General features: G+C 42.1%; 1 protein-coding gene across 1 annotated transcript in view; it reads right to left on the bottom strand.

The window, feature by feature from the left end:
• Window positions 1-3,032: 3,032 nt before the first annotated feature.
• The window catches only part of LOC107382643 (uncharacterized), a 72,522-nt gene continuing 50,345 nt past the window's right edge, over window positions 3,033-25,209 (bottom strand). Inside the window, exons 4-9 of the mRNA XM_015954867.3 lie at window positions 19,131-19,249; window positions 15,795-15,884; window positions 11,239-11,383; window positions 8,031-8,164; window positions 5,082-5,284; window positions 3,033-4,269 (exon numbers count right to left, since the gene is read on the bottom strand). Coding sequence (XP_015810353.3) covers window positions 3,138-4,269; window positions 5,082-5,284; window positions 8,031-8,164; window positions 11,239-11,383; window positions 15,795-15,884; window positions 19,131-19,249 — 1,823 coding nt within the window. The 3' untranslated portion in view covers window positions 3,033-3,137. The remainder of the gene's footprint in view (window positions 4,270-5,081; window positions 5,285-8,030; window positions 8,165-11,238; window positions 11,384-15,794; window positions 15,885-19,130; window positions 19,250-25,209) is intronic.

The raw sequence follows: 25,209 nt of genomic DNA, 5'->3' as shown, positions 1-25,209 counted from the left end.
AAATATATAGAAAAGAAAAAAAGCGTCATTTTCCAATAAAGAACAAAGCCTTCAAATTTGTAGTCTTAAAATTAGACACATTTGCCTTTTACAATAAATACAAAGAGTCAAGCATGTATTTCCATGAGTGTACACAAGAATAAAAGGATAAATCCACAACAGTGATATTGTCTACATTTGTGCGTGTTGACGCAACGTTTCTAGGTAGGCTGAACTTCAAATGAAACTATTCCCAGTAGTGCAATAAAGAAACTACCACTGTAGTTCCTCAGAGCTGAGACCTGTTATTAAATCAATTTGGTACTTTTAATCAATATGTGCAAAAATACTGATGCAAAAAACAAACAAAATCTGATTATTCTGGACTTAAAAGACAATATGAAATAGGATACTTTAATTCTGAAGGAAATTTTTCAGAGATGCGAGGCTACACTGAGAACAAAATGCAAAATTTAAGTTCTACAGTTAAAAATAACATTAAAATTAAAAATTGTGCTTTAGAAGGAGGAAATAGTTAAAAGATAGAAAAATATCACTTTTATTTTGCTTCTGCTGACCTTCAGTTTACAATTGTTACAATCCTACTGGTGCAGGAACTATTCAGTTTATCCTGTTGATTTAAATAATAGTTATGACAAGTTAAAAAAATGTCTAAATCTTTCTAAAATCTGACTTTAAGTAAAAGTGGACTCATGGACTCAGATTTATGACTGAGGTTAGTTTACTTACTTTTTGAACCCACATCTCTTCCCTTGTAACAACGTTGTTATGAGTTAATAAACACATTTTAAATGGGACCTACCAATTAAATGTTTAAATTAGACTCTGAAGACACTTTTGCAAATGTTTTTGCATCAAATCCTCTAAATGTTGTGTAGTGATATATGTCGTATTTATAAACAGCCATGTGAAAAGAAAAATGTGTGTCCGAACATAAACACAAAACATACTGAAAAACAGACGACGTGGTTTTAATTCTCTCTTAGTTCTGGATGAAAGGTGTACTTCAACACATCAACAGTAAAAACTCAGATAATGTATCATCTTGCTACTTTGGTGTTTAAACTGCACATAAGTTTTATGTCTGTGCAAACTGAATGATTTGAGTCCATAATGCATAGAAAGGTTTTTTTTTTTCCATTTCCATTCACACATTACCAGATGCTGTGACATAAAAAGAGTAATTACAACTCTGGTATCTAAAAAATCGACATGCATAACTACAAATAAAAACAGAATGCAATGATGAACATTAAAGCTGCTACAGCAAATGTGGAAAACAAATTAGCTTCAATTTTTTTATGCCTCTTAACAACGTTCCAACATAGTATAGCTATATTTAGCTATACATATATTTTGGAGATTTAAAAAAATGAAAAATAAACAAATGTATTGGCTCTCTCGCATTTGTCTAAAAATCCCCGCCAATAACACATTTCAGACCAAAAGCAACTACTGACCCATCCAGTCGTCTGTCTCCTGAGCCACCTCACTTCCCTGGGTCTTCCACTCATTACACACTCACGCATTTAGCAACAGAACGCCACTGTCAATAAATGAGAAGGAGAAACAGCCGGCTGCTACCACTTCAGCTTTAGGACAAACTACCAGAGTCCCAAAAAGAAAATCACCGTTTGAAGTCACGGACAACAAAAGACGTTTGGACGTAGAAAACAGTGACTGGTGTTAGCACTGTTTCGTTTTGTCGTGGGCTTCTGGTTCTGGTGGATGCGTCTTAGGGAAGATACCCGAGAGGAGGGGGTCAGTGTTCCATCATCGTGTTTGCTTTCAAAACCTAGCCTGTTCTGTACATTTGCTATAGGAGCTTTAACCAAAACCTTAGAATTAGTTTAATCTAGTGACCTCTTATGCAAAGATAATGTGAAGTTTCGTACCAATTATGAATGAAGTTTTGTTTACTGTTCTGTTTTTGTACTCTTATTTTAAAGGCAGAATGTTTTCTCAGTTGCTGTTTGATGATAAGATGACAGGTCTGTCCTAAAACATGCAGAATTATCAAGCAAGGCTTTCTCTGAAGAAGAGATCATCAGAATGTGATGCTCTGATGCCTGTTTGTATCATTCAGCTTTAATGAATCTTTACAGATGTGCAGTTTTCCAGCAACTCTGGTCCTTAAAATGAGTTTGGGCTAAAACAATGTGGCAGTGTTTCAGAAACTCATATTTTAGGCTCAGAGGTTCTAACGCAACAGCTTCACAGCTTTGCTGCTTTTTGTTGCTTTGTTTTCTCTTCATCATTTTCCAGTAAAATTTAAGATCCAATTGCATTGTACATCATTGCATTTTATATTTTACATTTTATGCAGCATCAAATGTTTTAGTCATTTGCACAAAAAGAAGTAAACGGAACAGATATGAAACACGCCAGCCTTTGAGTACATCTCTGCCTCCTATACGCATGTTTTCCTAATCATCTACCTAAACTGAATGAAGTTAACAGTGGAGTCTTCTGTGCTCAAAAAATCTTTTTATAGCTATTTTACCTCGACAGCCTGATGTGCACATACATGCAAAACCAAAAAAAAAAAGACTTTTGTCACATTGTCTATAAATGCAAAAGTGCTTGGAATCAATAAAATGTGTACCTCAAAAACAAGGGATCGATAAAATAAACTAAAAGTAACCTTTTTTTCTGATTGTCAACACTGACGCTTAAACCTGAGCCTTGTGAGAAACATCTTCATTAAATATAAAAAAAACTTCTCTTGTGATGCTGGTACGTGTTCACGAAAAGGTGAAGCAATCGATTTTAATACACAACTTTGTTTGTATGAACAGGGGCGTGTCCAGGGAGTGGCCCGGGGTAGCACATGCCACCCTTGGAATCTGCTTGGCCACCCCTAGGTGCCACCACACTAATTTACCTTTAAATAGGCTTTTCATTGTCCACAAAAGGCTTGGGGGTAAAACAAAAAAAAAGCATAATCATTGGTGCCACCCATGCACAAAGTTGTGCCTCACCTGGGCCACCCCATTTTAAAAGATCTGGACACGCCCCTGTGTGTGTGTGTGTGTGTGTGTGTGTGTGTGTGTGTGTGTGTGTGTGTGTGTGAGAGAGAGAGAGAGAGAGAGAGAGAGCAGGTAGGTAAGTGCTGCTTCATAGTGCACCAAACATTTTTACTGCATATAAATGTAAGGACTGGGTTTGTGGTGGCCTGTGCTCATCCCACACGGCATAACGTTCCTGGAGCCCACCAGCATGGACCGGTTTAGGTCGTGACCATTCCCAGACCAGGGAGGGGAGTCCATGGGCTCCCGCTTGATTGAATGGATCAGACCCTGACCTTTGAACTCATAAGTGCCATGCTTGTTGTAGTCCAGGTGCATGTAGGCCTTGTGAGAGTATACGTTTGAGTCCATGAGGTTGGTAGATTGATTGTTGCATAGAGAGTCTGAGTGGGAGAGTTTCTGAGGACTGTACTGGCTGGAGTCACTGTTGTTGCCCATGTCTTTATCGCCTTTTAGCAGGCGCGCGGCGTTGCCTACGTTGTTGTTGATTGCATAGTTTGGATAGGTGCCACTGTTGTATGGGGGGCTAATTCCTGCTTTACCTCGCTGACAAGGTGAGTACTGAGCATCATAATAATTGGTCTCTGATTTCAGTTGCAAGCCAGAGCTTGGATCATACATCCCGTTACCATAGTGACGGTCGATGGAAACTTGGTCACGACAAGCCCAAGTTTGCCCGTATGCGTCACACCCGTTGTCAGAGTCCGAGTCATGCTCCACCTTGATGGGTTGCACATCTGGCATCAAATGGGCATTGTAGCACTCTCCATAGTCGTTCTCACTCTTCACCAGGTCCACACAGTAAGCATCAGGGTCTGCTGGAATCTGGACGTTCCCATAGAGCTTGGAAACAAACACCTCATCCCCTCGTCCACCGTGACAGCTCGGAGAACGGCGATAAGTCTTCTCGTACTGGCCAGTTCTATTCAGGCGATTCGAGGTGTTGTATCCAACTCCCTGGGCTGCTCTGATGGGACCTGAGTGCTGCCTCATGTGCCACCCACCACCCATGCCACCCCCTACACCTTTATGGACAGCCATGGAGGACTTGCAGTAATTGAGGGGCTCCTCCTGGTTGTAGTAGCCATCAGAGTGGTACTTGAGGTTTTCTTTGCAGATTGGGGTCCAGGGAGTGTGGTGACCTCGCTGCGAAGCTCCTGGATGGGAAAACAGGATGGGGTCTGTGATGTCCCCCATCCCACCATTGACGGAGTGCCTTCTCAGGTGTTCCCCATGCTCACTGCGAGGGAGAACAAAGAAACTAATGTAATGCCCAATAAATGCAGACAACTCAATAAAAACACTATCTTTTCCTGATTCTTGACAATTATCTAAATTAAAAATATACTGTCCACCTCAGACATGGGCTTTTCCTCAACTTCATTTCTCTGCTGAATGGGATGTGATTTTCCTAAAGTGTTTGTTGTTCTGCCAATCTGTCAACATGATCATAACCTGTGTGCAACGTTTGATAGCACATCATTTTGAATAGCAGGGCTCACACTGCACTTGTTGGACTTCCTGCTTCTGCAACTGAGGAAACTGTTTTATCCACACAGCAGATGGATGGCCTCGCTGGAGTAAATTTGACTGGCCGACCATACATCCATGTGGGAACATCCACATGTTTTTCTTTATTTCTGAGAGACAAATGACTCAAAGCATAAATATTTTGGTTTAGTTCATTTTAGTACACAAAGGAATCATTCCAGCAGTGACTCATCTTTTCTGGGATGAATCCCGTCCGAAAACTGAGAACAGACTTTACATCCAGAGCCCAAAGATCGATGATGGTTCACACAGTGAGTCTGTCAGCAGTATAACCTGTTCAGCAACAGCCCCCTACCCCTTTCATGAATGAGTTGGTAAGAAAAAGGGAAAGTTTTTAAGCATTAAAGCTAGTAAATGTGAATTATAATGAGATCTAAAAAGCCCAAATATAGGAGTTTAGTACCTCCCAAATGAAAACTACATTATTTTTAAAGAGAAAATTACCAGATGCTTTATATCCTGCATGCAACCCTTTTGCAAAAAAATAAGTCATCTTCTTACCCATGCTCCATTGCAGACATAATCCCTCCTCCCTTGTTCTTTCCCCGCATTAAGATATTTTTCACTTTCATCTCAGCGATGGAGGGCAGTAAGAGAGGCACAGCTATGCAGAAAAGAGCCAGTTGGGGAGGCGTCGATGTACCAGAGGGGGACTTCTTCTTTTGCCCATGGAGGAACTTTAACCGACCTTGGAACTGCATAGTCTGGGATAAAAAAACAATATGTCTTCACTGGATTTGAAAATATTTAAATATCCAGATTTCATTAATATTTTTATGTTATTATTTTAATTCTTGCCATAGTTTATTTAAAACATAGCATGGTACTTTATTAGTAGGTACCAAACTTCAACTTTTCACATTTACTAAAATGAACTACAAACACATTCTACTAACAGTCTTATCACAGACGTAAGGTTTATTTATTTATTTATTTGGCTCAATTTTGTTTTCCCAAGAGGTTCATGGGTATGCTAGCCTGGCCTGCCAGACTCCTCCTCTGTTTAATTCTGCACAGAGAAAGGGTCTGGGAACTCTCCTATTCAAATAACCCCACCCCCTGAGAATTCTAACTGAGCCGATCAGCGCTGAGTAGCGTACGTCTGTCACGCTGAGAGCAGGAGATTTCGACCCAAAATGCAGAAACCCAGACAACTCAGGCAGGAGCGGTTGAATAAATGTAAAGTCCTTTTATTAGGGTGATGAGTAAATATCCAAAGGGACTGGAAGCCAAACCTAAAATCTGAAATACAAAAACAAAGCTCATTTATGAGCAAGAACCTGGAGTTTCTAGAGGAGGACAGAACAACACTGACAAAGACAATGGACCAACAAACACTGAGAGACAAGACAGGGTTTTATACACAGGTGATTAAGGGAATTGGGCACAGGTGAGACTGATAACTGAGAGGAGGAGCAGAACAGGGCAGGTGAGGAAACCAGACCTAAAATCTGTAAGACAAAGCTACTGAGCGTAAATAAACCTAAACAGTGTAGAAATAAGACTAAAGATAAATGAACGAATGACCTCAGAGTGACAGAACTAATTATACTGAAAGGCAGGAGAGGATCATACTTAAATGGGGAAGGAACACAATACACTAAAGGGAGATATGAACTAGATAATCTAAAATAACAGAAAAATAATGACAAGTGAAGTGACTAGAGGGAAACCTGGAGGAGCTGGGGACCAAAAGGGGCACAGAACATTAGAGGACACATGAGGGAACCTGGAGGAGCTGGGGACCACAGGGACACAGAACATGACAGCGTCACACACCATAACGTCGAGTTTGTCATAAACATGACGACTGAAGCGGAGTTCGCTGCGGCTCTTTCCTCTGGTCTAAATGACTTGGACACGTCTTTAAAACCACAACAAGTAGAAGCGCTAAAAGCCTTTCCTCTAAAGAAAGATGTTTGTGCTGTCGCCAGACGCCACTTTTGACTACAGCAATAGAACTACAGCGTTGTGGACGTCACACACAGCGGCGCTCAGTTTCTCATAAACAAAGGACAGCGGCGGAGTTTGCTGCGGCTCTTTCCCCCGTTCTAAATGACCTGAATGTCTTTAAAACCACAACAAGTATAAAATGGTAAATGGCCTGTATTTGATATAGCGCCTTCTAGAGTCCTGGAACCCCCCAAGGCGCTTTACAACACAATCAGTCATTCACCCATTCACACACACATTCACACACTGGTGGGGATGAACTACAATGTAGCCACAGCTGCCCTGGGGCGCACTGACAGAGGCGAGGCTGCCGAGCACTGGCGCCACCGGTCCCTCCGACCACCACCAGCAGGCAATGTGTGCTAATTTCTTCTAAAAATAAAAGATGTTTGCACCGTTGCCAGACACCTTTTTTTTTTTACTACAGCTAAAAAACTACAGCGTCACGCGGTACAGTCGACATTTCCGTCTTTTTTCTGATTGGTTATTTTTGAGCTGCTTAGTCCCGCCCCTCATGTGCCTCTCTGCCTGTGAGTTACCAGACTCTCTCTCTCTGTGCAGGCTGTTCTGGTTTAATGATTAATTATTCCAGTGGTTACAAAGCGAAATGTTAACACGTAACTAGGGGGAGTTTACAACAGGGACCATCTTGGTCCAGCTTGCTAGCATGTTTACATGTTTGTTTGTTTTTTATTTAGCACAATAATTAACATTCATCTGGATTTTCGAAGCTTCGGGTTGTTTGAGATGTTTTGTTTGAACAGAAATTCATCATTCTCTGTTCTTTTCATTAACTAACAATAAATATACAAATTTCTTCTCTCTGTGCGCAGTAAGCAGTTAGCCCACCAGTCCTTACTTTCCACTTGACATTCAATAACTGAAACAGTAAGGCAAAACATTACAATCCAGCATTTTCGTTGTGTTGCTGGCATCAGTGCAACCACAGCAGACTTTGTGACTGTGAACTCAAGTGACCCTGGTGGCATTGTCCAAACCCAAATTCTTGTTGCACCCTCATCAGGGCCTCAAGGTTTTCCACTGCAGGTCTAAAAAACACTTAAGATGCTGCTATAATAAAATCCTCTAAGCTCCCATTCTGTTGGTGACCACACACACATATTTCAGCATTCTTAGAGTCAGCTGTACATAAGTGTACACACTACCATGGACGTAATTTGGGGGGGGGGGGGGGGGACGACAGGGGGGACATGCCCCCCCTACCCCCACCCCACCCACACATACTTTTTCCAAAGTCAAGTTTTGACCCCTGCACTTTTTTACCATCCAAAAACAATATTACGCTATATTAAATTGACACTGGTTGAGCTCTAGGACCAAGCAGAAAACAACCGTTTGTGTTGAAGTCTGTTTCCCATTAGAACATACTGTAAAGATACCCCCCCCCCCCCGTGCCCCCCCTACTTCTAAAGTGAAAATTACGTTCATGCACACTACTGCTGTGAATGGGTTTAAAACACAATTTGAGACGCCTACCAGGAAACCAGAGGTACTGTCCAATAGACATCGCACCCTGGCTACGAAGCATCTGTTGAGAAAGCAGGAGAGCTCAGGAGGAATTCCTCCTGCCTCTGGAGAGTTGAACACGCTGTTCACCACAAAGTCCTCACCTGCAGCAAAACATGAAATAGAAATATATTTTGAGGACACAAAATGAGAAAATTTAAAATTTGCTGGCAGAACAGAGAACCCCAACATGCGTCATGAAGATATTAAAATAATCTAATCTTGTCTAAATAAACTTTCATTTGGCAGTCTCACATTGCAGAAGCGGTTCTGTAAAAATACTAAACTGTAGTATAATTATTAGCAAAAATATACAGCGTTGTGATTTATTTATGAAAAAGATAGTGTTTGTCACTTAGTCCCGTAAACAATGGGAGGATTTTCTTGTTTACAGTATAATAACAATATTTTACAAGCTATTTATAAGCTAACTGTCAGGTAAACATTCAACAAGCAGTAATACAACAACTTCCAGAGGTAGCGCATCTCCAGGTTAAGAGCTCGTGACATAGTAATCGGTCAATGCATTTCCCCAAAGTAGCACACATCCATATATGTATAGACCTAAAGGGCCTGCACTCGTATAGCGCCTTTAAGAGTCTGAGGACTCCAAAGCGCTTTCCACTACAGTGTATCATTCACCCATTCACACAAGCATTCACACGCTATGAGCTACGATGTAGCCACAGCTGCCCTGGCGACAAAGGCAAGGCTGTTGAGCACGGGAGCCACTGGTCCTTCTGACCACCACCAACAGGCAAGATGGGTTAAGTGTCTTGCCCAAGGACGCAAGAGCAGCATTCCCTGTCCGGAGCCGGGATCAAACATGCAGCCTTTCAATTACTGGCCAGCCCCACGGCTGCCCCACCGTGGTGTGTGTAGCTACCAGGAGGTGTGATGGAAAATAATTGGGAGCCACTACATTACAACCACCTTGCAGCCGCTATAAAAAACCTTTTTCACACTTCTGTTCTGTTTTCATCAGGGAGCGACAAAACAACACTTTCTCACACCCGAAGAGTCGAAAACTGAAGCTGGATGATCACACATCTGTCGAGAGGCGACGCGCTGTGCCAGAGCGTTGTTTTCCGACCGCCGCGGGAAAACTGAGATTTCACCAAATTCTGACCTTTATCCTCTTGCTTTTTAACCTTCCCCTCACCCCCCCCCCCCATCCTATCCTTAACCTTCTGGCGCATGCAAAACTTTGTTTCTGGTTGTAACGTCCCTCTCAAACACGGTTAACGGGAAGTTTAGAATGAGAAACAGGGTTAAGGTTAGGATGGGGGTGAGGTTAAATAACAAGAGGTTAGAGGTTAAATGTCAGTGAAATGTACATTTTACCGCAGGTGCTCTGGCGCAGCGCGTCGCCTCCCGACGCATTGGGACTCCCAAAGCGTTGGAAACAAACGCTTCGTCACCCAGCGTCGTTTCTCTACGCTTCGGGGGTGAGAATGTGTTGGACGACAGCAGGAGACAAATATTTCTGTAGGCTGAGTTGCTAAAATATCACTAAAACTATGGAACTTTTGAAATATGCCTGAGTGTGTGTTAAACTAAATGATCCATGTCTTTAGTAGCAATCATTTCTGACTGTGGGCTATGTGTCTAGAGGAAGAAAACAAACCATTATCCATTTTTCTATCAGCTATTTAATGGTTTTTGTGGAATCCACATGTCTCCTATAGCCTTGCAAGCCATCCTGTACATGTGTTAATACACAGTTTGGCCATGACCCATAGACAGAACTCAGTTGCTGGTGTAGAATCTACGCTTGTCTTTCAAACTGACTCCATACATATTTGGGCAGTGTTAGAACCAATCAGAGAGACAAACAACTTGACATGACGGCAATCAGTCATCAGGCAGTCCGCTATACACCATCGAAGAAGATGAAAAAGCATATGCATCCTTTTTTGAATTACAAAGGAATTAGGGTACCTCTATCTGCTCATGTCTCAAAGAAAAATCCAAGTCTAAATCATCCAAAGTTGATGCCAAAGAGCTCTATTCCTAAGCCGAGGCCATCTTTGTAGTTTTGCTTTGTCGCAGCTCGGGTGCTAAGCCCGCCCAATGTCTCTCTAAAAAGACAGTGCTGTGACTGGCCAGACTTAAAACTGTTCGACCCAACGGTAGACCTGCTGAGGTTACAGGCTAGACCAGGGGTGTCAAACTCATTTTAGCTCAGTGGCCACATTGAGGGAAATCTAGTCCCAAGTGGGTCCTACCGGTAAATTAAAAAAAACTTCAGATTGTTTTCTTTGTTTTAATACAGTCAATATAAAACAAGGCTGGAGCCTGAGGACAGTGTATCCAAAATAGTACAATTACAACACCTGAAGTGTACTTGAAAATTTGAAACAAAAGAAAAAATATCAACAAATAAAAAAAAACATTCCTTAGTGATTCAGAGCTTACAGATCACACGACAAGATCAGTTCCATGCAGCACTTAAAGTATATTTGACTCATTTTACTTTACATCTTTTAGCTTTCACCAGCACATCAATATCAGAAGTCACATCCTGAGTGGCGGCCAACTTCAGGATGGGATTCAAGTTCTTGTGTGAGCCTTGAGAGCAGCTTTGTTTCATTTATACTCATTACAGAGAAAACTTGCTCACAAAGATAAGTTTATTTTCACTCTACATTGTAAAGTATGAAAATAAAGTTTACACAACCATCTCGCGGGCCGGATTTAACCCGCTTGCGGGCCGGATCTGGCCCGCGGGCCGCAAATTTGACACCCCTGGGCTAAACCAACCTGCAGAGCAAAACCTTTTGCTACTGCTGTGGTCGGTCTACGTCAGTGGTTTTCAACATTTTTTAACGAGGACCCCCTTTCCTGTGTCCAAGACAAGCCAGAGCCCCCCAACTCCTCTGTCCATGCACACAATTAAAAGTGAATAATTACAAACCTTATGCACACATAGAGTTATGCCTCTAACACAGAGTTCTGATTGTAGTACTGGGTGTGTTATCGGGATTTTTCATGCAAGTTTTACTAATATAATCTTGGTAACCTCACTGTCTCAGCACACACAAAATCACGAGGACCCCCTGCAACCTTTTGGGCACCCTCTTAGGGGGGTCACGAACAAAGACTGGGAACCACTGCTCTACATCACCAAACTACATGTCCCCTACATGCTTCATCCATTTGTCACGAAGCTACTCACTGGTTCCTGCAGTAATCTGATTGTCCTGTTGACCAGATGTCCCCTGGTATTGTGGAGGACACATGGACCAGTGAAGCTGGCGTCTGAACTCCTGACGGTCGTCTATGTGGATGTAGTCAAAGATGTTTTGGTGCATCACGTCAGTCTGTGGAGAAAAGGTAGAAGAACGGAGGTGGTCCAGGCTGCAGTTTAGAAAGACACGATTTCCTTGATGCCTGATCAAACTACCAACATAAGCTCCTTACCAGTGCAGACTGACATTCACACGGATGAAATTATAAAGAGGAAAATCTTTTATATAACGCCTCTTAATATAAAAGTCACACAGCACTTAAACAGATGGTTTATATTAGTAAATGTGTTAATCCACTTCATTAAAACATGTGTACTTGTGACAGATCTGGAGCACTTTCCTTCAGTGCTGATGTTGTCTCTGTTCTACGTCTTGTCTCGGGAATCCCAAGCAGGATGAACTTCTCCATCCCTCAGAAACAGGGTGAACATTTCACAGCAAATGAAGCAACAGCAGCATACGTGCTTCGTTTACATCCGTACTGCATGTTTCTACACACACATGCAGCAGGATTTACTCAGGCTAAGCAGCTGCAGGACCAGCAAGGGCAGCTGTGTTTGTCAAACATTGCGTGACACCAACTCCTGAGCTGCAGTCCAGCCAGGCTGACCCTCTCATCCCCATCCACACACACACACACACACACACACACACACACACACACACACACACACACACACACACACACACACACTGAATGGGTCAAGTTCCATGCACTTTCATGCTTCTCTCTCTCTCTCTCTTTTCCAGCAATAGCTTTGGTTTCACCAGCAGATTCCTCCCTGAAACGTTTAACCTCCTCCTCTTTCTTTCTGTCTCTCTCTCTCTCTCTCTCTCTCTCTCTCTCTCTCTCTCTCTCTCTCTCTCTCTCTCTCTCTCTCTCTCTCTCTCTCTCTCTCTCTCTCTCTCTCTCTCTCTCTCTCTCTCTCTCTCTCTCTCTCTCTCTCTCTCTCTCTCTCTCTCTCTCTCTCTCTCTCTCTCTCTCTCTCTCTCTCTCTCTCTCTCTCTCTCTCTCTCTCTCTCTCTCTCTCTCTCTCTCTCTCTCTCTCTCCATAATTTCCACCATGGTGGCACGCAACGGTTTTTGATTGTCCTCTGAAAACACAAACTCTTTCCACCGTTTCTGCAAACACTTCATCCTGCGGTCTGGTTCTCTACTAGCGTTAGGACAAATATATCACCATTGTTTTGTGTCCCATGAAAAACAAAACAAATAAAAAAAAGACTGTGGAAAAAATGCAAATGAGAACATTTTAACTGAGGCTAATGTTTTCTCTTAACTGGTAGGATGCCAGTAAGTTAACTTCTGGGTTCTGGTGTTTTTTAGGTCTTGTAAAAGAAAGAAGGCAAAAACAAATAGCTTATTTTGAAAAAGTGAATGTGGGAAAATCCAGGAGCGGTTTTGTTCACTATATATAATCACAAAGATCTTTGAATGTCGTTAGCATATTTTGGTGCTTCTGGCTCACAGTCATGTTGTAACTTGCAAACATCTTTTCATTTTCTGTTGAGCATGTAATGTGTTTTTGCATCTCACTTATGAAAAAGTAATTATATTGCATAACTGGGCTTTACAACGGGCCGGTTTATCGAACCATCACCGCCAAGTCCTGCAGACAGGAAGGTGCAGCTGTTATATACGCAATCTCTTTTTTTACATCTGCTGGATCTGTAAGAAATGCTTAGCTTCTTTGCATTTTCTATGTAGTTACGAGCGTAAATATAGTGTGAGCTCTTGGTTTTTCCCACACAAGCATTGTTTCTACAAGAAAGTTCTTACTTTACCCAAGAAGACGGTTTGTTAAACACTTTTAAACTCATTCACTGTCCCGGGAAATGTTTTAACACCATTAAAACTAAATGGACGGCAATATGACATTCCTCTGAAGTTTGTATGTGAAACTGAATCAAGTTGATGCACCAGTATTGAACGGGTCCTGGACTTTCTGTCTAATGAAGACCACAAAATAAAAGTCTTATACATCTGTACACACAATGTGTTCACACATATTAAAGCAGGGTGTCTCAGACCACTTTAGCGTTCCTAATGATTTCATGGCGTTGGGTTTTCTTGCAGAGTCTGATTGTAAAGCCAAGCGGGAGCGCTGTAGCAGAAGGATTTGTACCCTAATGTGAGACGTGGGAGCAAACGAAGGGTTTTGACACTGAAAAGCACTTTATTCATGGTTTTAAAGGGGAGCAATGGTTTCAGCATCAAAGGACAGGAGAGCTGATGATATAATTTATAATGAATGAAGGGATGTTCCCACCGGAGAGGAAGAACGCTTAAGCGTTGGTGACTGGTGCCTGAACACACACACACACACACACACACACACACACACACACACACACACACACACACACACACACACACCAGACGAGAGAGTAACGGAGTGATTCTCAGGGTAAAAGAGAAGTCTTCATTTCTTTGTTTTCCCTTAAAGTGAAACCTCAGATTTTTGATATCTGTTGCAGAACGCCCTTTGACCTGCTGGGCGGAACTGTTTCTGACTGGAATGATGAGCTAACTGCTAGCAACGGTGATGAAAAAATAAGTTTTTTGCTAACTCTGTTTTATAAACCTTTACTTTCCCACTGATTTGACCTCATATGGTGATTTACATAAATTTCATGGAACTAACAAAGAACATTTACCAGCAAATATAATTTAAAATATTTGCAAATTTAAAATTTCTGCTTTTTCTGATCATCTTGTGACATTTTAGTAAAAAATACTTTTTTCCTATTAAATTAATTTGGCAGCTAAGTTTTTATGTCTTAAATGGAGGACATAAGCTTTTAAAATATAACAAAATGCTGAATATTGAGTCTGAAGTTTTACTACTCTTTAGCTGTGGTCACATTTTACAGCACTTTGAGCCAATAGAGTTTAGGTTGTTCACCAAATGTCTGATTATTCGCAAATATTACCACTTAGTTGTGATTTTAACATTAAAAACAATATAACAGTCTAACTATCAGCTTGTTCTACTTCCTCCACATGATCTTACATGAAAAATAAACAAAGAAAAAGGATTGGGAACCATTTTTTAATTATTCTTCCATAAAAACAGGAAGAATGGTTGCCTGTTCTTAGTTGTGTTTATTAGATTCAAGAGAGTTTATCTGAATGCAGCATTTTTGAAAATCTCAAACCTTTGCACTGTTTTCCTAGAAATATTTAGTGATAAATCAACTTAAAGGCAGATGAGGTTTGTTCACAGCTAGGATATTCTGTACAGTGAGGCTGTGAATGCAGCAGGCCAACAATAGTGATTAGTGATTTTTAACGCTGACAACAACAATAAAACTGGACAGTGGTTGTACTGCCATTTGCTGCATCCGTGTGTATTAATTTCCTTGTTTGTTAATTCGGTCTTAACTTGAGATTGTATGATTTAAGACTCAACGTTTGCTTTTAATGGCTAAAAATACTGCATCTAAACTCCTGATTCTAGAGATTTGTTTGGTTGTGCGTTTTTACGTTCCCTAGCAGTTTAGAAGGACCTAACAAACATAATAAATGAACTTTGTAATTGTACAGGAAGTAGTTTTCATAAAAAAAGTTGTCCCACAAAAAAACATAAATAAAAAAAAGATTCCTTTGTTATTTCAGATCAAAATGTCCCAATTACTTCAAAATCAAGACTTCAACTTTCTATGACAACATGAATTTTTTCAGTTGTGACATAAAATACACCATTGGTTGACAAAAGTAAAAACCTGTCTATTTTAATACATTAAATAACTCAGCCAATCTTTACAGAAAATCAGCTGATTTTACCATGTTTTATGTAATAGTGTCAAATTCTCTGTGTGCTTTTCAAAACGGCAGCTGTGTGTTAAATGCATGTACGTCTGAGTACCGCATACTAAAAACGGTAAATGCGTGTTTGCATAAATGAACACTGCTCCACTGTAAACAGCCTGTTTACCATTAAAAGCCACATTCTATTTATATTGTTTTATTTACGAGGATTTATTCCCGGACCGAGATAGGAAGAGACTGAAGAAGCTAGTTAAGAAAGCTAGCCCGGTTCTGGGATGCCCACTGGATTCTGTCGAGGCGGAGCTGACCTCCATCTTGGAAAATCCCCCTCACCCACTGTATCCCACTATGGAGGCCATATAATGCTGTTTTAGAGGCAGACTGAGACATCCCAGATGTAAAACTATTGGGATGTAGACGACGCTACTGTAGGTCATTCATCCCCTCTGCAGTAAGAGTGTACAACTCCTGAGTTTAACTGGTACTGGCATTATCCTACGCAATAACATCAGTGCTATGTGTTCATTACACAGATGCACATTTATATGTCTCTGTCCTTTATGCTGTTTCTTCTTGGAAACTACATTTTCTATTTTTATTCATTATTTTAATTGCTGAAGGTTGCAGTAATAGCCTACAGCCTTGTATTTAACTGTATTATTTTATCTTTCCTCCAAGTGTAAAATCTATTCCGTGACTTTTCTGACTCACCTGATGAAATCCAAGATAATCCACAATGGTTGAGGAAGCGTAGAAAACCATCCCATCATTGTTCACCACCAAGGCAAAGCCTGTCAAAGACTACACACACACACACACACACACACACACACACACACACACACACACACACACACACACACACACACACACACACACACACACACACAGTTAAATATTAAATACAAACTTAAGTGCAGTAAGTACAAACTTCCGACATTTATAATTTTTATTTATTATCACGTTGATTTCTTTTTATCTCTTGCCTTTAGGACAAATTATCAGAAGAGTTCCTTAAATTTGCACTTTTTTTTATCCCAACTTTAAAACAATGAATACATAAATAAATGAAGAATAAAACAAACGTACATTTTCCGGCTTAACTAAATTGTTTTTGCTTTTTTCCAAACTGAGAAAAAAAATCCCCCTTCATAAACTCCTTACAAATCATGAAGTTAATAGAAAAAAAAGAAAAGTGGTCTGACCAAAAAAGGGGAGAAGTCGTAATAATAAAATAATCTTGTTTTTATGGCTGGTGCAGATGTAAAATGGAGAGAAATTATAAAATTCTTTCCAGAATCCTTGGAACAGAAAATAAGCATGAAAGTGGAACAAAAGACGGGACAATAACTAACAGATGGTTGTGTTTCAGAGTGTGCCAAATAAAACAGTGAATTTATATTTAATCAGCTGCTTCAGAATAAGTTTTGGGTGTGTTTTCTCCTCAGATTTAGATAACTGGTGTGCAAAGTAAGCTCATCATATGGGTGACACACACTTTGATGTTTCTATCAACACAGAAAAACTTTAGTCTGCGTAGATCCTCTTGTTAGTAATAAACAACTGTAGGACTATCATTTTCACCTTCCCTGTTTAACACAAAGGATGACAGGTTCGGATGAAGAAAAAACAAAAACTCCGGTAAATGAATAAAGATCGGAAGATGGCGAAGTAAAAGAGGAAGAACAAACTTCACAGAGATGATTTGTGGAAGAATTCGCTCAGCGGTCGTAGCGTGACAATAAATGACTAGCGTGACTGCTGCTGGAGTCTGCCACCTCGTTTTATGGAGAAGAAGTGCATGCAGGACTTTCCTGGTGCGCGTGTGTGTGTGTCTGTGTGTGTGTGTGTGTGTGTGTGTGGGGGGGGGGGCTGATTTACGTACGCCTCTGTGATCTCTACTTTCACACTTAAACACCTGAGGATGATATGATTGCTGTTCTGCACGCGTGTTCATGCTCGGTCATCTGTTAAGTCTGCGTGACCACAGCGAATTATGGCAACTAACTGTCATAGAGTCATGATATAGAGGAGGGAGACATAACCTTTACAGCTGTGGTATCAAAACAAAAGTTTATGTGGAAGAAAAGAGGAAACGATGCTGAAAGACAGAGCAGGCGCTCAGTTGTTATGATGCAAACAATGTTTGACATGTTCAACTGCTGGCACATGTCCCCCCAGTGACCCCCAAAACACACGCATATGTACACGCACACGCACACACACACACACACACACACACACACACACACACACACACACACACACACACACACACACACACACACACACTTGAGAGCAGTGGGTGTTGATGCCAATGCCAACATTATGATAAACAATAATTTTTTTTGCCCAAGTTTAACAGAAAAGCTGAAATCATTCCATACAAAGTGAAATATTTCAAGCCTTTATTTGTTATTTTGATGTTTCAAGTTCAAAATCTCAGGCAATTAAAATATTGTGAAAAGGTTCAATATTCTAGAGTGGCACACTCTAGTCAGCTAATGAATCCAGAACACCTGCAGAGAGTTCCTGAGCCTTTAGATGGTCTCTCAGTCTAAGTTTAACTACTGATGTTAGTTAACTTTTGCACTATAATCTCATTTTTGAGTCTCACCTGTATAATAATGTTATGTTGGTTTTTGGATAGAAAACAAATCACTTTTTATTCTGGATTGAATCCTTTATGCAGCAAGAGAACTCGCCCCTCAATTTTACTTCCAAGTCATTGAAATAAAAAATTCTTGTACTTTAATGGTTTTAATTTTTCTGGAACAAATAGGTGTCAGATTTCAATCTGAAAGAGTTTGTGCAGGCCAAAGTAGGTGTGCGTGTGTGTGTGTACGTGCCATGTGTGCACGTGTGTGTGTGTGTGTGTGTGTGTATGCGTGCGTGTATGTGTGTGTGTGTGTGTGTGTGTGTGTGAGTGTGTGTGTATGCGTGCATGCATGTGTGTGTGTGTACGTGCGTGTGTGCATGTGTGCGTGTGTATGTGTGTGTGTGTGTGTGTGTGTGTGTGTGTGTGTGTGTGTGTGTGTGTGTGTGTGTGTGTGTGTGTGTGTGTGCTGGTTGCTTTTCTAAAGGAAATGCCTGGAAATCTTTCTACAGACGAACACAGTGAATTTGTTCTTTTCCTGTTACCGACTGTTAAAGGGACACTTGTTTATTAAGGTGGAATACATCAGCCCTGTAGAGGCAGTAAGGACTGCTGAAAACAATCATTATTTGATCATATTCCTCAAAAGTGGCAGGTGCATCCAACACAAACAGATCTTGTTATAAAAAAGTAAAATAACAACATGAAGGTATTAATACTAATATTGGCAGCCCCTTGCAACACGCTGATTTTGGATGTCTTCTCAACATTTGCCTCATTTCCTTGCATACTGAAACCTTTAGGTAATGGAAACATGCACCTATTGACGTCCCTCGGCACCAAATATCTGCAATATCTGCAAAGCCACTTCACATTTAGCACATGTTCTCACTCGTGGATAGTAACTGGAGACAACTGGAACCCCTGTGTGGTGAAAAAACAACCTGGACTTCACCTTCATGTGTTTACATGTGACTCAGAGCAGGTGGAACACTTTTGTCATACTGTTTTATCCAAAAGTGAATAAATGAAATTCCTATTTATGAGTCTGCTGCTAAACCTCATCAGTGGTCTGAGGTCAAGTGGCTGAAAAACAAACGTTATTGTTGACAGACTTGATCTCACTTTCACACATGACCACATGCATTCAGACAGTTCTCTTGGCCTCCGTCAGCTCCGACACCACCGTCTTCTCCTCGTGTGTCACGCAACACCAAAGCTACACTGGGAAGTTCAAAGGTCAGCTCGCTCAGACAAACCTCCTTACAGACGTGGAGGAGAGCGTTTCACAGACGTGTGTGTGTGAGTGTGTGATAGCTGATGGTGTGTTTCACCATCACCAGTAAAGTGAACTTTAAGGTTTTTGTTTACAGATGACCTCCTCTGTTTAAGAGATTTGAGATCACATGCACACACACACGCACACACATCCAGGTCATATGGTTTCTTACTTCCAGGAGGAGGCTGCTTTCGTTGATGGTGGCGCCTAGTGGAAGGTTCTCTTTCCTGGGTTCAGGGTTAGAGGATGCTGTGCTGGTGATGTGCTTCCTGGAAGTCTTGTCTTGACTCGCTGTAAAAAGGAAAAAGGGTAAATAGATTGCCATATGGGACTATAAACAAATAGCATGTTCCTGTACACAACATCCGAGATGAAAGTGTTGATTTTTCATCAGTTAAACCGTTTAAATGATCTTGCTTGCCAGAAAAAAAACACCATGCAAGGTCTAAAACATGATCGGAATATTAACCATCAGATCAGCTTGAGGAACGTAGAGATTTATAATTTATTTATTTTCAAAACCCTCTATGGATTCTCTTTTGGCCTCTGGTGGGTCAGTGAAGGAGCTGGATCAGGACTCAGACATTTGGAGGACTCATTAACTGTATCAGTCTACTTTCCGCACTTTTATAAATGCCAGATAGTAATGTGAGGTGGACTAGTCTAAAAGAACAAAACACTGGAGGGTTTTACTACTTTGCAGGATTCCTTATGTGAGATAAGCACATGTGATGGTCACGGAAGGAGAAGCAGACACCAAAGTCAGGCTGGGATGCTTGTGTTGCTCAGGACAAACATAACCTTCTAAAGCAGTGATACTCAATTAGCGTTTGTGGCCCACAAACCCCGCGCGCACCCCCACCCCCACCCCCGATGGCCGACCAGGAGGTTTAGGATAGAGCTGAGGAAAATAATCAAATAATCAATGCATGAGATGTTAAATGATTCTGCATCAGAAGAGTACCATAATCAATTATAGAGGAATGTAGTTTTGTTATTTTAACGGCGGCACCAGCGTAGCATCCACATCTGTCAGAGCGGGTGTTCTCCACATTTACCGGGTGGGAAACGTTGGTCTGCCTTTATGTGGTTCTGCAGGGCTGAGTTCTGGAGTTGTAACCTGAGACCGAACCCGAACCGAATCAGCCCGATGGGTTCTGTTGGATTTGGGCCGTGAATTATGTTAATTGCACGGGTTGTCGCGCTGCGCGCTCCGCTCACTCGATCAGTGACAGAGAGAGAGAGAGAGAGAGAGAGAGAGAGAGAGAGAGAGAGAGAGAGAGAGAGAGAGAGAGAGAGAGAGAGAGAGAGAGAGAGAGAGAGAGAGAGAGAGAGAGAGAGAGAGAGAGAGAGAGAGATTGTCTGCTCACACAAGAGAGAGGATCAGAGGACGCTCCTCCAAACACACGTTTTTATTTTCATAATTTCGTTATTGTTTCTCCTGGAAGCGCTCAGTCAGACCGAGTGCTGTGATGTCGGGAGATCCTCTTGGGCAGGGGGCGGGGTCAGTGACGGCAGCTGCAGCGTAATCATCTGTCTCTCTTATTTAGGGACACGGAGAAGTTAAAAGGAGAGAGAAATAGAAGATAGAAGTTTTTGTTCCACTTTATACTTTGTTTCATGAAGATAAACTGATGTTAAATTCAGCTTAGAGAAAAACTGGGAGGAAGCTTTGGTTCATTTTAAGTTACAGGAGATCTTGTCTCCTATCTGCTCCTCCAGAGACAGCATGGACATGAGGGTCACATGGTGAGGGTCACACAGGACAGGTTAGTGCAGTCACACAGCCGAGCTGGAGGGGGACAGGTGTTGTCCTGCTTTATATTGCAAGCTTGTGTGTTATGTGGGCTGCACAGTGGTGCAGTGGTTAGCACTGTTGCCTCGCAGCACGAAGGTTGCAGGTTCGAAAACTCGGCTGTGGCCTTTCTGCGTGGAGTTGCGTGTTCTCCCCATGCATGCGTGGGTTTCCTCCGGGTACTCCGGTTTCCCCCACAGATCACAACATGCCCTACAGGTTATAAATTGTAAGTCGCTTTGGATAAAAGCGTCTGCTAAATGAATAAACATAAACATAATAAACATGTGCATTACAGCCATCGATCCAAACAGCAGGAGCACCCCCCCCCCCCCGCCCCCTACCCCCCCCCCCCCCCATCCCCCACACCCTCTTTTTGTGAGTGGCCCTCGGACCATTATAATTGAGGACCCCTGTTCTATAGGAACCCGTTATCACCGATCATGGGCTTGTGGATAAAAAACAAGACAAATGATTATACATGACAATGAGAAAATCTACTGAGCTCATTAAAATGCAGTTATCACTATAGAGAAGTCACGTTTTCAGATTTCTTCAACGCTTTCATGCACAATTTACTGTTTTATCTTTGAGCGGTCCATTGCAGTGACCAGAGTCATGAAAGGGTTAAAACTGTTTAGAAAAGACACATTTCTTCCTGCACAGCAAACACACACACGGGTCTAAAACTACCTTCTGTCTTCTACTTCTTTGTGGATTCTGCTCTTTAAAAAAGGATGAGTATCTATAAATTATCCCAACAGTTCCGTTTCTCTTAAAGTAACAACGTCTGAGTGTGTCTACCTGCTCGGAGCGAAGCCTGTGTGTGTGTGTGTGTGTGTGTGTGTGTAGGGCAAGCTGAGCTGTCACGTGTTTCCTGCTGACGTTTGTGTTGCAGCCATGTTTGTGTGTTGGCCTCATGGCCGTCCTGACTGGGGGCATGTGGCTCGCTCCCAGAGATCAGCCCTGCGCTTCATCGCTCGTTGTTGCAAACACAGATTAGTCACGCAACACACATGCGCAGTTTATGTGCTTCAATACGTAAAACGTCACCATCGGTGAGTATATATGGCTCCTGACGCTTTGCTCTGTCCCCCCGCTGCCCACACCGAATAACCTCATTATGGCTTCAGTTTCTCACCCTTTGACCCTCAACTGTCTCCTCGCTACATTCTCCTCTTCCTCAAGCGTCTTCGGTGCTCCTTCTCATCTCTTGAGCTGTTTGGTTTCATGACGCAGGGCAAAGTTAATACTTTTATATTCTATCTGTAAGTTTACAACTGAAATCAGCTTTTCTTCACAATTTAAAGCAGTTTGTGTCACAAATGAGCTCCAACAGGCTCCGAAAGCCAGTGCTTACGTTAAATGTTTAGTCATCACTCACAGTAAGTGAGAACACATACAAACAGCACCAGACACCTCCCGTCTCTATTGAAACTGCTCAATCACCACAATATCACCCATCCAGTGGAAACTATTGCGGAAAGGAAATGAGTCTAATAACCGTCTTCGTTTTCCTCCTTCATCGCCTCATATATTTTTGTTTTCTCTCTTATGGCAGCTTTTGGAGAGGATGCAGCGTCAGGAAAGACAAACATACGGGATGATTAATTATCGGCACCGGCACTTCCTCTGCCGACAATGCAGGCTTTATTCGTTGACATCCGCGTCTTGGGGTTTGCTTTCTTTGCCTCTATTTTCTCCGTCTCTGCTCAAAAAGGAAAACAGAGGAGGTAATGGCGAGGCGTTTATGTGCTCGGTGTGAGGACAGGGTGTTAGGTAAAAAGTGACAAGTAGCGGGATGTAGACGCTGCCAAAAGGGTGAGGTTGAAAGTGTCCAGTTCCCTTCATGAGCCAATGACTGTCTTTCCACTGAATGCACAGAACATCACGACCACCACTTGTTGAGTTACAGTTCATTTTACAGTAAAACTTGACTCGGGGTTTATAAAACCAGATGAATATTAATGAAACGTGACGATACCAGATGACTTTGATTAGTTCATAAAAAAGCTGGACGTCACATTTTCTGATGGAGCGGGGTTGAGGTGTGTTTGTGGAGCAAGCGGAGAACTTTGAGGGGTTTTTGTCTCTTTTCTACACCCCACCCAGCCTCAAAAGCCACTTCCTCCTGTAAAACCCAAAGTAACAATAAAAGATGTAAAAATGGACTTGTAGATGCAGGCAAAAACATTATCACCCACCTTTAATGCTGCTAAACAGAGTTCATGCTGAAAAATGACCACTATATTAATATAATAATAATAATCCAATAATATTAAAGTAACAGAGCAGTGAAGGATTCATAAGAATGACCAAAATACTCGAACTGGGTCTATAACGTGTCTTTATTATTGTTATCAAACTGTGTAAATGGGCCATTTTTTAAAGACCCTTTTCAAGTGCCTTTAGTTTAGTGATCGGTTTCTCAGGGGCGTGTCCAGGGGGTGGCCTGGGGTAGCACATGCCACCCTTGGAATCTGATTGGCCACCCCACTGAATTCCCATTAAATAGACTTGTCTACAAAATGCTTGAGGTAGAAAAAAAATCATAACCATTGGTGTCACCCATGCATAAAGAAGTGCCACCCCATTTTAAAAGATCTGGGCACGCCCCTGCGGTTTCTATCCCTGCTGTTGAAAGTGTTCTTCCACAGTAAACATTTCAGAAGATGAAGCGTCTCCTGCGTGAGACCACAGTCATGTCCCGTGTCCAGGCTCTTCATGTCTCTCTGATTAGAGCAGCATGGCTGCCATCTTTTGGCAGCTGATCCTCAGCTGCAACTTGTAAAGAAACGTTTGAACGCGAGTGCCGAGCAGCACAGCAGTCCCTCCCCTCCCTCAAGGCTCGCGTGAGTGCAGAGAAAACTGTGTGTTTGTGTGTGTTGAGGTTTGGCTGGCTCACGGCCACCTCCTTTGCCTAGCCCCGCCCCCTTCCCTCAGCTCTCTACTTCTGTGCCTTCCTCTCTCTGCAGGCACAGGAAATCCACAGCAGCGAGAGCAATACCAACACACACACACACACACACACAGAGAGAGAGAGGAGCTGGCTGATCAAGGGCCGGTTGTCACGCGAGCAAGCCGTCTGTCAATCTGCCCCCCTCCTCCTGACAGCCTGCTGGCTGACAGCCAAGGCCTTGCGTGCAAACCGGCGAGCCACATTAACCCATAAAGAATTTCATAATAGCAACAGCTGTTAAATATTGATGACTGCTGGCAAGCACTCAATGGTGCCTAGCGAGAAAAAAGCTCGAGCCTGCACTGTAATGGAAGCTAATATTTCATTACAGATCAAATGTCCGGATCTTGGCCCGTCCAAATCCAACCTGTGCCACTTCCCTTTTTTCTTCATGTTTTTACAGCATAAGAACCTTTTTTTGTTCTAAAATTTTCCCTTTTTTCTCCAAACCGACAGGGCCAGAATTTTTGAGCGTTGCACCGGACCGAGTCAATCCTCAATCAGCCTACATACCAGCATTAATGTTCATTCTAATCTTTCCCATATTGTTTTCGGATGAGAGTGTTTAGTTTTTCTCCTGATGTGATTACACGTCGAGGGATGAAATGATTTAGAGAAATTCCCTTTGTCTGTTGACAAAACAGCATCCACCAAAAGTGCTTTCGGTTGGAGGCGAGGCAGGAATTACAAATATTCATCTTTCAGAGGAGATTATGATGTGAGTGAGTGATGTTTGCGGGGGTTAGAGCTGCGACGGGGAAACCTAATCTCTAGAGCAGGAGAAAAATCCTGATTCCTGCACAGAAGACCAACAAAGGCCTGAAGTAGAAGGGAAGTGATATTATGACAACGCAAATGGGAATGCAGATCAAAGATCTGAAGGTGAACTCGATTTTTCCTCGTCTTTGTTGTGATTGGCAGGCAGATGCACCAGTCCCCATGTTCTACACGCGTAATACGTCTAAGCACTCGAGGCTCGAGGCATAACAGACTTGAAAGGCAACTCATACTGCTACTGTACGTGGCTTCGCTGAGCATCGTTAAACTGGTGCCACGCAGTCCTCACAAACACACTAGCAGCAATCATAATTTAAAAGTCATGTTCTTGTGTCTATAAATAGAATTCATGACTGATTGCAGAACATGTGTTTTGTGTGTTTGGAAGGAAAATGTTTTTCTGATTAATCCAATCAAAGAGCAGCACACAAGCTGAGCCACTCCTGAACTCTGCTTTTCAAACGCTGTCAGAGTGAACCACATGAACTCGATGCAGCGCAATATTTACACAGACAATTAGAAAAACTAGCAAAACGCTAATAGCTGGAGGCTGTGTGCTCAAACACAGGCGGCATCCAGACGCGGGTTGCGTGAGATGAGCCAGTTAAGCAGGATAGATTTTTATTTGACTTAAACCCAAATGAACGTCTTCTAAATGAAGAACAACAAGACGCTCCGGTTTCAGAGTCCCTCTGGATGTGACGCATTCCACCGGCCGCA

The sequence above is a fragment of the Nothobranchius furzeri genome, chromosome 7, assembly GCF_043380555.1.
Source record: "Nothobranchius furzeri strain GRZ-AD chromosome 7, NfurGRZ-RIMD1, whole genome shotgun sequence".
NCBI lineage: Eukaryota > Metazoa > Chordata > Actinopteri > Cyprinodontiformes > Nothobranchiidae > Nothobranchius > Nothobranchius furzeri.
This window is presented reverse-complemented; position numbering and strand designations above follow the sequence as displayed.